The sequence below is a fragment of the Bufo gargarizans genome, chromosome 10 (genome assembly GCF_014858855.1).
Source record: "Bufo gargarizans isolate SCDJY-AF-19 chromosome 10, ASM1485885v1, whole genome shotgun sequence".
Lineage (NCBI taxonomy): Eukaryota > Metazoa > Chordata > Amphibia > Anura > Bufonidae > Bufo > Bufo gargarizans.
The window spans coordinates 120,431,950-120,449,930 of record NC_058089.1 but is presented as its reverse complement, the minus strand read 5'-3'; the positions used below and the strand labels follow the sequence as shown (position 1 = coordinate 120,449,930).

The window sequence follows — 17,981 nt, the reverse complement described above, 5'->3', positions numbered from 1 at the left end:
CCAACCCAGGAGCTGAAGAGACATACTGCTTGGATTTAGTTCCTAACATGTCAGCTACTCAAGCTATGCTTGATGTCCTTCCCCAGTGGAGCATCTCAAGACACATATTGGCAGCTTCTCAAGGTCATATTGAAAGGTTTATAAGGGAAGAATAAGACTCCATAGAGCCATGTCAATAGTTTTTTATTCCCAATTACTGTATAAAGCTCTGCTTTACTTACAAGAAGCTAACTACTGGCCTTTGTAAGCAGTGAGATACCACTACTTGTGAATATGCTGCCTATATTAACATCTACGCGAAATCATTTGCTGCCAAAAGGCTTGAAAGCTTTAGAAAAGTCAAATAATGTTATTTTCCCATTGGAAAGCAAATGTAGCCAACTCCAAGCCATAAATGAAAATAAACCTTTAATCTTGCCCAGAACTAATGTACAGATAGTGCCGGATAATTCTAACGCTCTGCCCATAATTGGTTGTGCACTACATAATTAAGTACCATGTTAAAGAAGCAGCAAATTGTAATGCCCGTGTAAGTCATTTATAATTGAGTCCTTAATGTCACTTGAAGGGACAGCCTTACTGCACAGAGCGCGTGCACCGCTCAGTACTGCCCCTAGTGTCCGCTAATGGCAATGCTGAGATCTTAGATATGTAATTAGTGTTGATCGCGAAGAGAGAAAGTCTAAAATTTTTATCACGAATATTGGCACTTCGAGAATTTGCAAATATCTAGAATATAGTGCTATATCTTCGTAATCGCGAATATTCTAGATTTTTTTCATCAGTACCCATGATCCCTCACTGCTTCTTGCTTGTGGGCCAATGAGAAGGCTGCAATATCTTTGACTTTAGGAGTAGTGTTGATCGCGAATTTTCAAATTTTTATCGGGAATTTTCCGATTGCCGATTTTCGACACTTGGGGTAAAGGATAATGGCACCGATACTTGGGGTACAGTATAATGACACCGACACTTGGGGTACAGGATAATGACACCAATACTTGGGGTACAGTATAATGACACTGACACTTGGGGTACAGGACAATGACACTGACACTTGGGGTACAGGACAATGACACTGATACTTGGGGTACAGGACAATGACACTGATACTTGGGGTACAGGACAATGACACTGATACTTGGGGTACAGGACAATGTTACTGACACTTGGGGTACAGGATAATGACTCTGACACTTGGGGTACAGGATAATGACACTGACACTTGGGGAACAGGATAATGACACTGACACTTGGGGTTCAGGACAATGACACTGATACTTGGGGTACAGGACAATGACACTGACACTCGGGGTACAGGATAATGACTCTGACACTTGGGGTTCAGGACAATGACACTGATACTTAGGGTACATGACAATGACACTGATACTTGGGGTACAGGACAATGACACTGACACTTGGGGAACAGGATAATGACACTGACACTTGGGGTACAGGATAATGACACTGACACTTGGGGAACAGGATAATGACTCTGACACTTGGGGTACAGGATAATGACACTGACACTTGGGGAACAGGATAATGACACTGACACTTGGGGTTCAGGACAATGACACTGATACTTGGGGTACAGGACAATGACACCGACACTTGGGGTACAGGATAAGGACACTGACACTTGGGGTACAGGATAATGACACTGACACTTGGGGTACAGGATAATGACTCTGACACTTGGGGTACAGGATAATGACACTGAAACTTGGGGTTCAGGACAATGACACTGATACTTAGGGTACATGACAATGACACTGATACTTGGGGTACAGGACAATGACACTGACACTTGGGGAACAGGATAATGACACTGACACTTGGGGTTCAGGACAATGACACTGATACTTGGGGTACATGACAAGGACACTGACACTTGGGGTACAGGACAATGACACTGACACTTGGGGTACAGGACAATGACACTGACACTTGGGGTGCAGGATAATGACACTGACACTTGGGGTTCAGGACAATGACACTGATACTTGGGGTACATGACAATGACACTGATACTTGGGGTACAGGACAATGACACTGACACTTGGGGAACAGGATAATGACACTGACACTTGGGGTTCAGGACAATGACACTGATACTTGGGGTACATGACAAGGACACTGACACTTGGGGTACAGGACAATGACACTGACACTTGGGGTGCAGGATAATGACACTGACACTTGGGGTACAGGACAATGACACTGACACTTGGGGTGCAGGATAATGACACTGACACTTGGGGTACAGGACAATGACACTGACACTCGGGGTACAGGATAATGACTCTGACACTTGGGGTACAGGATAATGACACTGACACTTGGGGTACAGGATAATGACACCGACACTTGGGGTACAGGATAATGACTCTGACACTTTTGGTACAAAATAAGGACACTGACACTTGGGGTACAGGATAATGACACTGACACTTGGGGTACAGGATAAGGACACTGACACTTGGGGTACAGGACAATGACACTGACACTTGGGGTACAGGAAAATGACACTGACACTTGGGGTATAGGACAATGACACTGACACTTGGGGTACAGGATAATGACACTGACACTTGGGGTACAGGAAAATGACACTGACACTTGGGGTATAGGACAATGACACTGACACTTGGGGTACAGGATAATGACACTGACACTTGGGGTACAGGATAATGACACTGACACTTGGGGTTCAGGACAATGACACTGATACTTGGGGTACATGACAATGACACTGATACTTGGGGTGCAGGATAATTACACTGACACTTGGGGTACAGGATAATGACACTGATACTTGGAGAACAGGATAATGACTCTGACACTTGGGGTACAGGATAATGACACTGACACTTGGGATACAGGACAATGACACTGACACTTGGGGTACAGGATAATGACACCGACACTTGGGGTACAGGATAATGACTCTGACACTTGGGGTACAGGATAAGGACACTGACACTTGGGGTACAGGATAAGGACACTGACACTTGGGGTACAGGATAATGACACTGACACTTGGGGTACAGGATAATGACACTGACACTCGGGGTACAGGATAAGGACACTGACACTTGGGGTACAGGATAAGGACACTGACACTTGGGGTACAGGATAATGACACTGACACTTGGAGTACAGGATAATGACACTGACACTTGGGGTACAGGATAATGACACTGACACTCGGGGTACAGGATAATGACACTGACACTCGGGGTACAGTACAATGACACTGACACTTGGGGACAGGATAATGACACGCTGACACTTGGGGTACAGGATAAGGACACTGACACTTGGGGTACAGGATAATGACACTGACACTTGGGGTACAGGATAATGACACTGACACTCGGGGTACAGGATAATGACACTGACACTCGGGGTACAGGATAATGACACACTGACACTTGGGGTACAGGATAATGACACTGACACTTGGGGTACAGGATAATGACACTGACACTCGGGGTACAGGATAATGACACGCTGACACTTGGGGTACAGGATAATGACACATTCTTGAGTAGTAATATTCCAACATTGGGGATCTCCGGAAACGGTATGACTACTTTTGGGGTTCCAGACTGAGAGAACCCCAACACTTGGGATCACAATGGGGTCTAAAATCTCCTGGGGACAATACAGTGACTATGGCTCCGCTCATCCCTGCACAGTTGTCACATAAAGGAGACGCCCGTTCCCCGTTCTCCTCTATGAATACGTATGAAATCTGGGAGATCTCGCGCCCTGGGTTTGGTTAATATTACGTTGTGTGGCGTGCGGCAGAGGACCCCAGCGGGCTCCACACAAACCAGTAACGCAGCGCACGGAAAGCATCTTCTATCAATGTATTTCTTTATATTCCTGAGAAGGAAGGATTTCTCAGGAATTTACAAGCCGCGTACCCCGACCCCGGGAGATCCGTAAAATACAATTTCCTGCAATAGCAGGAGACGTATCTTCCCCCGCGTCCCCTGACATTTCGAATATGTCTCGAGACTTTGACTTGGGTCGGACACAATCTTTATTCCCCGGCACACATTTGGCGCAGTTAAGTTGCTGGTTGTATCTACTTCAGAATATAGGATTAGCAAGAGAGATTTAGTAGGGTGGATCAGCACGGTTAGTCAGATGCAGCAGAGCTGGGTTTGTCTTTGGCACAAAACATGACATTGATCACCTCCAGAAGTGAGAAAATTATTTGTATAAGGCCTCATGCACGCGACCGCAAAACACAGATGCCGGCAGTGTGCATTACGCAAATTGCGTAACGGAATGTGCCGCCCATAATAGAAATGCCTATTCTTGTCCGCAAAACTGGCAAGAATAGGACGTGTTCTATTTATTTATTTTTTGCGGGGCCACGGAACGGTGTGTTCTGTCCGCATCTTTTGTGGCCCCATTGAAGTGAATGGGTCCGCATCCAAGCCCCACAAAATATCCGTATTAGTGTCTGTATTATCACGGCAATACCCTGCGTGGTCCGCGTGACCTGAACTGAGATCACCATGGAACTTTATGGTCGTCTATTCTTGTTTCTCCTGAATCGGGGAGATCCGGATTTTGCAGCCACAATCCCAAAAAATATTCAATGTGTCGGATGTCAATGGGGTTTTCCATTCACTGTAATCCTATTGATGGGGGTCTGACTGGAACAGCACAGCGCCTTACAATGAGTAGTGGCTGTGAATGGTATTGCAGCGCTGCTCCCTTACCTTTCACCTCTCCTGACCTTTTATTTTAGTAAGTACTTGCATCCCCCTTGTCATAACAATTCTGGAGCAACTATTCTTACAGGTCGGTGATGTGCCATTCCTCTATTATACCTGCTGGAGGTTTATGAATCAGTTGCTAGCAGTTTGCAATAAAGGTCCAGATGGGTGTTACCAGTTGGGGGGTGTCCCTACACAGTCTAACGCTGACAGCACTGATTGGATAGAGTCAGACTGTGCAGGGATACATCTACCACTAGTAAGACCCATCTGGACCTTCATTGCAAACTGCTAGCAATTCATTCATAACTTCAAGCAGGAGTAATAGAGGAATGGCACATGTTAGAGCCATATGAATAGATCTTTCAGAATTGTTACTATATGAGGGATGCAACTGCAATTACTTACTAAAACAGACATGTCAGGAGAGGTGACAGGTCTCCTTTCAAGTAATTGGCAGCAGCATTGCAGTACCACTCACAGCCACTACTCAGTGTGCGGCGCTGTGCTATTCCAAAGCAGGAGTCAGATCCGCACCAATCAGATATTTCCTAAGGATAGGTCATCAATACTCATTCAATTACAGAGTATCCACCAATAGGTGGCACTGTTTTGCATCCTATCCAGAGGTCTCCAACCTGATACAAAACTACAACTCCCAGCATGACCTAACAGCCTGTGTCTGTCGAAGCACGTTGGACGATATAGCTGTGTAACAGCTGGAGAGCCGCAGGCTGGAGACCACTTCCCTCGATGAGTTAAAAGACGCCTACGCCTCTGCCAGTCATCTATATAACAATTGTTTCTCGTCTGAACCCATCTGAAATCTTCTCCGTCTTTTTCTCTCACCTTCCGAAATACGTGGCGGTTATTAAAATAATTGCCAGTGTTTTCCTGAACCGTGTATTTAGGCGCCGCACCTTCTGTCGATCTTTTGCAAATTGAGCTTAAACCTTTGGAAATATTTCGATGATGTTCTTCCAGACGGTGACGTCTTTGCTTCATCTGCTCTTAGGGAATATATTTTTGGAAGGTTTTGTCTCCTTCCCCGGATGACAGTGTACAGTATGCAAGGTATGACCGCAGCGAATGCGCTTTAATGAGGTCACTGCCCTCGCTGTGCATCGAAGTACCCTGGCTGCCAGGGGTGCACCTAGCCTTTCTGCTGCCTGACCCAAAAATTGAAACGGCGCCCAACTCCTCCAGCCCTACTTTTTAGGATATACTGTGATACAGTTGAATATAGAGAGATATACTCACAGCCCTGTCACCGCCCCCACTTGTCTCTAGGTCTTGCCGCCTGAGGCAATCGCCTCACCTGGCCTCATTGGTGGTGCACCCCTGCTGGTTACCCCCTCCCCCTTCCCGCCATGGTCTCTACCACAATTAGGCACTTGTGGGCCTGTGGCAGAAAACCCTGGCTGAAGTTGGAGACTGTAACTTGTGACTAGTATATTGGCGCCATATTAAACATTTTTTTAATTTTCGATCCAGGATTGAATGGGGCTGATCTGCGAAACCAACTACAGCCACTACACTATGTATGGCGCTGTTCTTGGTAAGCTGCTCTGATGAGCGTGGCGGCTCCCCGGAACAACTGATCGTGGGCGGTGCCAGGACATGGAATCCCACCGATGTGATAATGGCATTGGCTAGGTCATCATTATAATTTCCTCGATAACCCCTTTAAACTGTACCGGTGAGAAGTCCCCAATGTGCAATGAGAAAGTGAAAATGCATATGGTCTGTATACACGGAGGGTGGGTGTCACGGACAGGTACCAGGAGATCGTAGAGACTGGCAACTCGTGGGTTAAATTGACACGTTCCCTGTGGATCTTATTGTGTCTGTGTTTTGGTGAATGCCACTCCCTTTGCTTCAGGTGTTGCTTGTTGGTGATTTTCCTTTCCCATAAGTAGCCGCTTCTCACTCTTGGAGGTGCGATTATAGATTTTCTTCCTGCCTTCTAACTAGCTGGTCGGTTGTACTCTGTGGTGCGTCTGGAGTTGCCAGTTTTCTACTTTCAGATAAGTCTTGTCTTTTTTTATTGTTTTGTGTTTGTTATATTCCCTGTTTGTATCTGGGCCTGAGACAGAGACTTCCATTCGTCTATCTGGGGAGGAATGGGTTGTCTCTGGTCCTAACCTCATTCTAGGGTCTTATAGGGAAATCAGGGCCTAGGTATCCTGTATATGAATATTCCTACCTTCAAGGTCTATTTATATTGATATGTCGTTAGGGCCCTGGTTAGGGTCGTTTAGGAGGTGACCTGTTTCTTCCCTAGTTTCCAAGCTGTGGGCAGGCGGAGTGCTTCCCTCACCCTCAGTCAGCCATAGAATGGCATGTCTGCCGGCTCTAGTGACTGACTGGGGGTGAGAGAAGCCCCAGTCCGTTTGTGCCTACAGCTCACGGCTCCGACAGCACAATGCTGCGGTCTGTGCGTAATGGCGCAGAAAAGGAGGACACGGAGCCAGAAAACCGGACTGTCCGGCCTAGCATGCACACAAATAATCACATGCACACATGCATACTGTGTGCACTACTACATTGGAGGTTAATGGCTGGTATGCATGCACATCCACATAAATAACCACATGCATACACGCACACATACATACCAGATGCACGCGTATTCAGGCTTGTAAATGAATTTACTGTATATAGACAAATAGATTCAGACCAGTACATACACACACAAATCATCACACACGTATGCACGTGATCAGGCTTGCAAGTTCGTTTGCACAAAAAAAAACATAAACAGACAAATACATAAGTTCAAACATGAACACGTGCATGCACACGTCCCGCACAGGAGGCGCCAGTATTGTGGATGGCACATGGTACGGTTTTATGTTCCGCCTGCAGCTGTGTAATAAATGTGACACCTGACGTCACCTCGGCTTCACCCTGCGCCCATTACCGACCCCTTTGTCCCGCTCTCACCCCTCTTTCTTAGTTCGTCTCCTCTCGACGTTTTTCTCACGGCACTCAAAAATATCAGACATTGAAAACCCCCAAATTAACTCCAAGCGGCAGACGAGTCTCGCCCAGCCCGCCAAATAAATCAATCCTTTAGATATTACGTATAGATCGGAAAACGGGAACACGGCGGTTATTAAAATATAGTCGATATGTTTCCGCCTGATATCTTAATTGCAGCAGCGTCTCCGAGCCGCAGAATGAGAGGAGATTCTCAGGCTGTCTCGGGTGCTGCAGGCGCGCTCTCACAGCCAGTCTCATGGATGTACGTGAAGGTCTGAACTTAAAGGGGTCGTCCTAGTTCAGGTTTTTGGGGCTGTTAAAATATATATTTCATATTTTAAAAAAAACTAACATTTACAAGCCTCCACTGATCCACAGCCACTGCTTCATCCTCCACACCAGGTTGCAGCGGTGACGTGCCCACTTACCGCATGTGACTGCTGCAGCCAATCACAGACTGACTGCAAGAGACCGCTGAGGCCAGTGATTGGCTGCAGTAGTCGTGTCCTGTAAACGGCATCGGTCACCGCTGCAGCCCGGTGGGGAGGGTGAAGTGGCAGCGCAGGATAGGAGGAGCTCCATGGAAGTGAATTTTTTTTAAATTTTTTATTGTTATTATTATTTTATTTATTTAATCACTTTGTTATTCAGAAATTCGTTGAACAAATATTACATGATCATTATACAGATCCTTCTTAAAGGGGTTGTCCAGGATCAAGAAAAACAGCACCATGGATAGGTGGAGCACAACTCATGGATAGGTGCGGAACTGTTTCTAGAAGAAATCAGCCATGTTTTTCTGATCCAGGATAGCCCCTTTAAGCATAGAGGTATGTCAGTTGAAGCCACAGATTTTTGTCAGACTGACCAATCATCTACTGCATATGGGGGGTTTCATATCCCCCCCTGCCGCCCCCCCAACATCGGATGTTACAGTTGCTGTCACCTCCCCTGACATGTCTGTTTTACTGTTTTCTTTATTGAATGATACTGTATGTTTTTGCTAAATTTCCCAATTTATTTTGTGATTTTTCCATTATTTTTATGTCACATATGAAAAGTTTCACTTTTCTCTGGACGGCTGGCGGGGTACTGTGAAATGTTCATGAATGGCTGCTCCTTCTTAATCCGCTGGGGGCACTGATTTCGGTATTGTTTGTTCTATTTGCGGTAATTATAATATCATACTCGGCTGTATCCTGCTGTCATGTTAGCCTCTCATTACATTGTTACAGCACACAGACCGCTTTATGCATTTCGCTTCAATTCTAAGTAGCAAACTGGGCACAGGAGCGGAATACATTTTCTGCAATTTGCCCGCTTGGAGATTTTCAATGTTCGGTGGCGCAGTAGCAGCGACCCCTGCAGGCAGTGCCAGGGCAGTGCACGCAGGCAAATTAGTGCATAAACTTTGATTTGAGAGCATTTCCTGCCTAAAGTAACAAGAAACAGTAAATACTGTGAAAATGTGTCAAGTGAAGCATTTTCTTCAGATATTGCTAGATTATTGTCTGATTCTAGGACATGACAACCAATATAGCCACCATTATAGCACTGGTTGTCAGAAACTCTTTATAGTGCTGCTTGTTGCAAACATTTTCTAGACTCTTGGACTCTTAAAATCTGTCCTTTGCAGTGATAGTCTCCCCCCCCCCCCCCTCAACACTCCCATACTAAGCAGATTTGTCACTCGGGACTTCAATACAGTTGCCTAAATGTCGCCGTCACCAAACACTATACCGTGCCTAAGTTGAAGTCTTACGCAAAGCCTACCTTAATACCGCCATCCAGTCATCAAATAAAATAATAATGCTATAATACAGTGTATAAGTTGCAGTCTTACGCAAAGCCTACCTTAATACCGCCATCCAGTCATCAAATAAAACCATCATTAAAATAATAGTGCTATAATACAGTGCTCAAATAATATAACCATGCAGTGCTCAAAGATAGGACCGTAAAATGATCAAATAATACTACCATGCAGTGACGAAATAATACCATGATCATATACTACTACTGTACAATGATCAAATAATACCACTACAGTGCTGAAATAATACCATCATAGAGTGACCATATATCATCATACAGTGACCACATAATATTATCATACAGTGACCATATATTATCATACAGTGACCATATATCATCATACAGTGACCACATAATATTATCATACAGTGACCATATATCATCATACAGTGACCACATAATATTATCATACAGTGACCACATAATATTATCATCATACAGTGACCACATAATATTATCATACAGTGACCATATATCATCATACAGTGACCATATAACATCATACAGTGACCACATAATATTATCATCATACAGTGACCACATAATATTATCATACAGTGACCACATATCATCATACAGTGACCATATATCATCATACAGTGACCACATAATATTATCATCATACAGTGACCACATAATATTATCATACAGTGACCACATATCATCATACAGTGACCATATATCATCATACAGTGACCATATAATATTATCATACAGTGCTCAAAAAATAGCACTATACAGTACTCAAAGAATACCACCATATAGTGACCAAATAATACTATCATACACTGGCCAAATAATACCATCATACTGTGAACAAGTAATTGCACCATACAACCATACAGTTCTCAAACAATACCACCATAGAGTAGCCAAATAATATCATAATTTAGTGACCAAATAATAACTGCATGCCGTTCTCAACTAATACCACCTACAGTGACTAAATAGTATTTTCATACAGTAATCAAACAATACTATCAAACAGTGGCTAATTAATAGCATCATATAGTGCTCAAACAATAGCATCATACCATACTCAAATAATATCTTCATACAGTGACCATATATTAGCACCATACAGTTCTCAGCTAATACACCTACAGTGACTAATTAGCCTCTTCATACAATGTTCAAATAATACCTCCATACAGTGAGTAATATGTTCATATAACGCTCAAATAATAGCATCATAACGCACTTAAATAATACCACCATATAGTGACCAAATAATATCTTCCTACACTGACCATACAATGAACAAATGACATCATAATCCAGTGTTCCCCATGCAGTGCTCTAATAATACCGAAATGCAGTGACCAAATAATACAACCGTTCTTAATGTCATCATTCTAATCACATTGTAAATTGTCAAAATTAAGACGTAAAGTGTCTACCAGCCCCGCACTCCCTGCCTGGGAGCCGTTATAGCTCCATGTAAAATCTGCCATATTGGTCGTCACCCAGCTTTCCCGGGAACAGATAGAATGAACAAGTCAGGGTAGAATCCAGAATTTGGCGAGGTTCGGAATAGGAAGAGGGATTACCCTGCAAGCAATTTTCTGTTACATCCTGCAAAGAAGCTCCCCACTGTCAATTGCTTATAGACAGCCGCGGGGCAGACAGGCAATTGCTGTCTGCACGACGGTATAATAAACGGCAATATGGCTGCCAGGCATCAGATGAGTCGGTCGGGAGGAGCGCAGAATGAGAATCGTCCCTGATTAGCTGATATAACCGAACATCTTCGGCGCATATGTCGAGTGTCGGTAATTGAAATCTGTGTGTTTTAATTTTGTGACGCTCGTGACAGCGTGCGTGATTTACGTATTCGCATTTTTTTCACATTTACTTTAAAGAGTAAAATATTGTCTATGATTTATGCGGCTGGAAATGCGCTGACTTTCTCACACAACAGATGTCTTTATAAAAGAGGACATCTGCTGCCTTCCGGGGATTGGGAGTACTACGCGGAGCTCACCTTTAAAGGCGACATCAAGCGCTCTGCGCCATTCTTTCAACCGCTGTTTTTATACGCTTTTTTTTTTGTTGTTGTGAAGGAATCTACAGCGAGATGGTAATACAGTGTCTTCCTGTCTCATCCATAAGTTGCAAGGAAGTCAAGTTATTTGGCAAAGTTTAACCCATTAATAACCTTCAGTTCACCCGTTGACTGGTTTAGAAAACCTACAGATGAAGCAGGGGTTAACACGCAAACTCTTAACTCAAATTTCTTAACTCATCGCGTCATCTTGAAACAAAAGCCATTGAAGGTGTTTGATTAACACATTTTAGTTTAGATAACACGTCTCATAAAGCGTGTGTGTTAACTCTACTACATCTGTATTCTCAATCACTGTGAATTCTGACTTAATAAGGGTTACCTTGTGGTGGGCTTGTGCTATAACACAGCAGCCAATCTGAACAAGCAGAGTTAAGCTATTATTGTACCAAAAAAAATGTTTATTACAAATTCAGCTCTGATAAATTTTTTCCCATTCAAGATCTTAACCAATTAGTGAACAAGATCTTAACCAATTAGTGAAGTGTAGAGCGGCTCCAAACTGTTTCTCTTGCTCTGGAGGACCCATCATTACATAGATAGTCCATTGATGTTATTGGGCAACATGCTATACTTCCTTTTTCCCTGTGGAAGCGCTGTAGATAAATAGAACGGTTACATTCAAGGGGTGTGTAACCACTGCGTCAACCAGCCAGTGTGAATTTGGGCTAATGCTAAGGGTGTTATCCTGGCAGTCCCCAGTTATTCACTCTAGAACCCCAATACAGGGATCTAGACTTTGCTGTAGGGGAGCCAACAGGCCGCCACCTCCTGGAGTAGCTGACCCGCAGAGCTGAGAGACACCTGCGAAGCACTGAAGGATTAGGCAGTAATCAGTAACAGGCTGAGGTCACGGCAGGCAGAGTTCATGTCAATCCGAGAAACAGTCCAGAGGTCAAGGCAGAGCAGCACAGGGTCAGTACGTAGATCAGGTACAGGTCAGGTCGGGTGGAAGAGACTCATTAAATGGGAATCAGGGAGAAGTAAGTACACGGGCAGACATGCAAAATATAGCACCTTTGCAGGATCTAGGAAGATGGTGAAACGATGGCACAGCAGAGAATGAGACAGCCACCAGGGTGTATATACCGTGACCTCAGTCTGTTACTTTTTGTTTTGTGTGATTATCTGATTCAAAAAACAGGCACAGGTCAGGTCAGAAGGCAGACAAACAGATATAGCCTACAGACAGACTCATGGATTATAGCTCTTTCACAGGATCCAGAAGACTGAAACAACCACACGAACCTGTTGCTCAGGCCAAGGGATGGGACGCAGCACCCAGAATATATAGCAATATATATTAGCCAATTGGTCAAGCAGGTGCATGTAAAAACCAATGGGCATTAACCCTGACAGTGCTGCAGAGAATATCAGAATAAGACATAAAGGATGGATAAACCCTAGGGGCGGTGGGGGCATGGGGCAGCAGGGGGCACAGACTGCTAATGTGACACCCTATTAGTTATTATTGTGGAGGAACCTCTGTGAAAATGTCCTGCAGGATGTGTTCTCACAGCAGATCTTTTACGAGGATTCCTTCATGTTTTTCACTTTTCAAACCGCTTCGAAGTAGTTATTACAGCTCGGATTTGAAAAGACCCAGTTGGCGTGTCCATTCTTGCCACTTGCGTATTAATCCCATTGAACGGAGCTACATCCGCATGCAGAAACATGACACATGTAAATCTGTGGTAGAAATCCGAGGCTGGTGCTACTCGCAGATGTTTTGCATGGACAACAGGTACAGTCCCATAGGAGTATATTGGGTTGAGCATCAATCGACTATCTGCAGTTTTTCTGAATCCATCATAGATCATCACATCAACAAGGCTTCTGCTAAGATAATACAACCGGCTGCGTCCGTTCTGAACAGATCCAGTTGTATTATCTCTAAAATAGCCATGACTGATCCGGCACAAAACCAAGTCAATGGGGGACGAATCCGTTTTCTTTTGTGTCTGAGAAAATGGATCCAGCACCAACGGATCTGGCAACCTTGACTTACTGCTTGTTTTCTGTCCGGCTCGGGGACGCAACCAGGTGGAACGGAACGCATTCTGGTGCACGCCGTTCCATTTAGTTCAGTTTTTCCCCCATTGACAATGAATAGGGAAAAAACTGAAGCGTTTTCCTCCGATACTGAGGTCCTATGACGGATCTCAAAACCGGAAAGGAAAAGCACCCCGCACATATCCTTCTGTAAAAGGTGATACTTATCACTTTACTCCTTAATTAACGATGATAAATATGAAAACAATTCCCGACTCCTCCGAGGTCTCTATGTGGATTATATCCACCTCTGTGCATTTATCAGCCTGAGGAGCTGTGAACGCATATCAGCGGTGCTCATCACAGTATAATCCCTATGTCTGGCAGTCCATATGTGCGGCGACACCAGAGGGCAGTAATAATTATGCACAGATCACCGGGATCACCGGCAGCACAGCGGCTCCATCCATTCCTAATGAAGCCCAGAACGAGTCAAAGCAGCAAACAACAGGAGCCTTATTCCGAGCCCTACATGAGGCTAATGTGAGACTTTATGCAAATGTATGTTTGCATATTAATCAGGCTCGTTAAATAAATGTGTTGTATCTGTGTACACCGCAACACACTGCGCCGCTGTCCTGTAAACCTTCTGAAATAAACGTATAATTAACATGCCTCTTCATGGCCAAATAACCATCATAAAAGGCCATTATCCAGCAGGACACAGTCAAGGAGAATGCCAACGCTCAACACTCTTCTTCTTGGAGCCATGTAGGTTGCCATTGTGCTTCCCAGTAAGGTGGTCTACTGGTGAAATCATGAGTCCTGTATCAATGACGGGCAACATGGGTCCCTTTGACTTAAAATTGGAAGCTTTGGCAAGGCTAATCAGTCATCTCCTGGCAAGGAGTCTTAAGGTTACATCGCTCACATCCTACAGTATCAGATGGATGTTGTTGAAGAGAGTCATATACATGAAGTTAAGGCGTCTACAGGGTTAGATTGGTCGTCTATATATAATTTTGATTGTCATGTTAAAATCTTACAAAAATGTCCTTTTGTGATGGCCCAGAGTCGACTTCTGTGAGTGTGAACTGTCAGGTTGAAAATGTTCAGCTATTGTTGGCTGAGACTAGATTGGTATGATATGATCGGCAGTGATTGATCCTTCATATTCTGAGTCTGACTTATAATAATCTTATGTGTATAACCTACTATATCAACCAGAGTACCAGAAGATCCTCAGGTTGACCAGGCTCTGATACAGTAGTGGGCTCCAAAGGTCCACCACAATGTTTACAATGCCTTTTGTTATTTTCCTTAATAAAACAAAAATTTACAACCAAAGGTCCACCACAAGACAACGCCATTTGCAGTGGTTTTATAGATTATAACTCTTCAAAAATAGCTTAGGCCTAAAAGCCTTGACTTGGGTTGTGCATCAAGCTTCAGGGGAGAAAAGCAGAGGAGGTGGACAGGCGTATTAGTGGCAAGAATGGTGGTAGCAGTGTTTATACTCTTGCCTCCGTGGACTGTGCAGTGATGTAATGGGCACACAGTTCTTCTCTTTTTGGGATTCTTCTGCCTGATAACGGTTGAGGTGTCCTTGGTGTTGATGGTTTTGGGTACAAGGCAGATTCCCTTGGTGCACCTGTGGATGTTGGTGTGGTGTAGCAGTGCAGAAAGCAATGATGAGGCAGTAGTGTGCAGAACAGTTCTTTACTAAAGACTTCAAATGCAAACACACCAGGACAGTTCTTAGCATGCATGGACTGGAAGTTGTTACACAAAATGCACTTTCTACAGATGTTACAGGTTTCACGGCTAAGCAGGCCAAAATGTCGGTCTAGAGCATGCATCCTTATGCTGCACATCTCTAGCTGACTTGTTTTTCAGCCTCCAGGCTTGAGATGTAATACTTCTTGTAAATCAATGCAACCCAAAGGGCAGACCCTAAATGTCAGAGTAAGAACTGCACCTAAGTTTTTCACTGTGGAATGTGGGCAATGTACTCACACAGGTGATCAAACTGCGGCGTGTATTAAAGCACTGGAGGCAAACTCTTCCACATATGGCGATGGAGACTTAGTGGTCTTCATACAACAGCAATTCTCTAATGACTTTGACTGTACACTCCCTTCTTCCATCTGGCCTGCTTCTTCAGTGGACACTAGCTCCAATGTAAGCTGCATGTATACTCTTCTATACTCTGCACTAGACTAACGTGTTTCTAGAATGTTCCTCCTCTCTACATAGAGAGGGTGATACCTGCCCCATCTAGTGCTGGCTGTGGATATGGCTTATCAGTACAAAATATAACAAATACATATGTTACACAGGAAAATACATTTTTTTGTGCTTTGCAGTGTACCACTAGTCTGCAGTGGGGCACTGCATTCTCCCCTTCTTTAAGGTAAGCCGGCCTTGGCACTTCTTTGACTTTTGACTTGTAGTTCCAGATTACCTAGAAGGCAAAAAGCTAAGAATGCAAGCATACATTCTTTACTGTACAGTTATACATAATCTTTCCCAAAAAGTCGATTATGTCCTTTGGTTTGATCTGACTTTCATCAATCAATCATGGTGGGACTGATATGAGCTTCAGGGTCAAGTGAGGAGTCTTTCTTGAGTCCACCAGACATGTTGACATAGAAGACACTTGCTGTCAGTCTGATACTGTCTCAAGACCTAAAGCCAGTTGTATTCGTGGTTTCATCGGTTGGGCAATGGTCTACGTGTGATTGGGGTATTTCTGTTGCTTATAAAGGTCCATAAAGAGGAGTACATAGATTGGCCAAATTTCCATTTCATTTGGTGATATGAAGTTTTTTTCTCCATTAGCATGGATAGCGTAATATAGTAGAAAGACGAGGGGAGACCAACCCAATTGTCCTGCTCGTCTAGACGTAGACGTGGCAAAGGAAAAAGGTTGTCCTGGACACATGGGCAGCATTCAGAGGGGACTATGTCTTGATTTATGTTCTTCTATGGTTGACTTTGATCTACGGGCCATGAGCAAAAGTATGTTTTGCTTTTTTTTGTTTTGTTTTACTTATTTAGTAATTTATAAAATTCATGTTTTTCCTGTTTCTAGGAACCATCGTGATGAACATGCTGGCATTCGATGCAGATGATCCCACAACAGACAACGCCGTCCTCCGTTACAACATTCTCAAGCAGACACCCGATAAACCGTCACCAAACATGTTCTACATCGACCCGGAAAAGGGGGATATTGTCACCGTGGTGTCGCCGGCTCTGCTTGATCGTGAAGTAAGTAACAGATTTATTGACTTCTCACAAGAGCTATTGTCTGGAATGTGCCTTACAAATGAGGGAAGCGAAGAGATGGCATTCCCGTCATAATGTATTCAGTGCCAGAGATTGATGGTGTAATTGCATTAATTAAGATTTCCATTAAGATGTATTTGAGAATCAGCACCTACCGGCATCTGCAAATGAAATCAGTCAAACGGCAAAATGAATCTGATCTGCTACAACTTGATATTGTAAATCATTTTCAGGACTGATGTTGGGAGACAGTGACTACTACCCCATCATCCAGAAGTTGTGCAGTTGGAGTCGTTTTTTTTGTAGTCACTTCTTACACCTTACATAGATCTTCATATTCTTCAGTGGAGAACGTGTCATAGAGGTGGATCATCCTGGTCCTCCTATTTATCTATCTATCTGTCTCATATCTATCTACGGATGTAGCAGAGTTAACTATTCTTGGTGAGTTATCACAGCCAGTTAACTCTGTTGTATCTCTATCTATCTGTCTATCTATCTAGTTTCTTCAGCAGCTTAGTACTTTAACTTCCTTGTTGCTCCTTTTGGGTACATCCACACGGGACCAAAATGTAGTTAATTTTCCAAATCTGCAGTGTTTTACAGTAGCAGTAAAGCAGAAATTTTAAGATGTACCACCCGCACGCTGCATTTTAAGCTGAGCTGCAGTGTGGATTTGAAGGCCATAGAAATGTAAATTTATGCTGAAAATTGTACTCGTTGCGATGAACAAGCTAAAATCCACATCAAATCTGCAGCAGAAACCATCCTCATGTCACATATGTATACAGTACCGGAGACCACACAAATGTAATGGCAGAAGATCTCGAGACTGTGAAATTATTTCAAAGGATCTGGAGACCACAAATACCATTACTTGTCAAAGGGTCTAGAGACCATCAACTTATTGCAAAGACTATACACACTTGTTGGCAAAGGGTTTCTAGAAACCATATACGAATTGGCAAAGGTTCTGGAGACCACAACCAAGTCATATTGTCAAAAGGTCTGAGTGAAGACCATAGATGTTATTGACAAAGGGTTTTCTGGCCATAGACAAAAGTTGACCCACATCTGTCTACATTTTC

The 17,981-nt window shown here is 43.7% G+C and overlaps 1 protein-coding gene across 1 annotated transcript in view; it reads left to right on the top strand.

The window, feature by feature from the left end:
- CDH13 (cadherin 13) overlaps positions 1-17,981 on the top strand; it is a 258,261-nt gene that overhangs the window by 52,595 nt on the left and 187,685 nt on the right. The window contains exon 2 of the mRNA XM_044270012.1: positions 16,697-16,875. Within this exon, the coding sequence (XP_044125947.1) occupies positions 16,697-16,875 (179 nt within the window). The remainder of the gene's footprint in view (positions 1-16,696; positions 16,876-17,981) is intronic.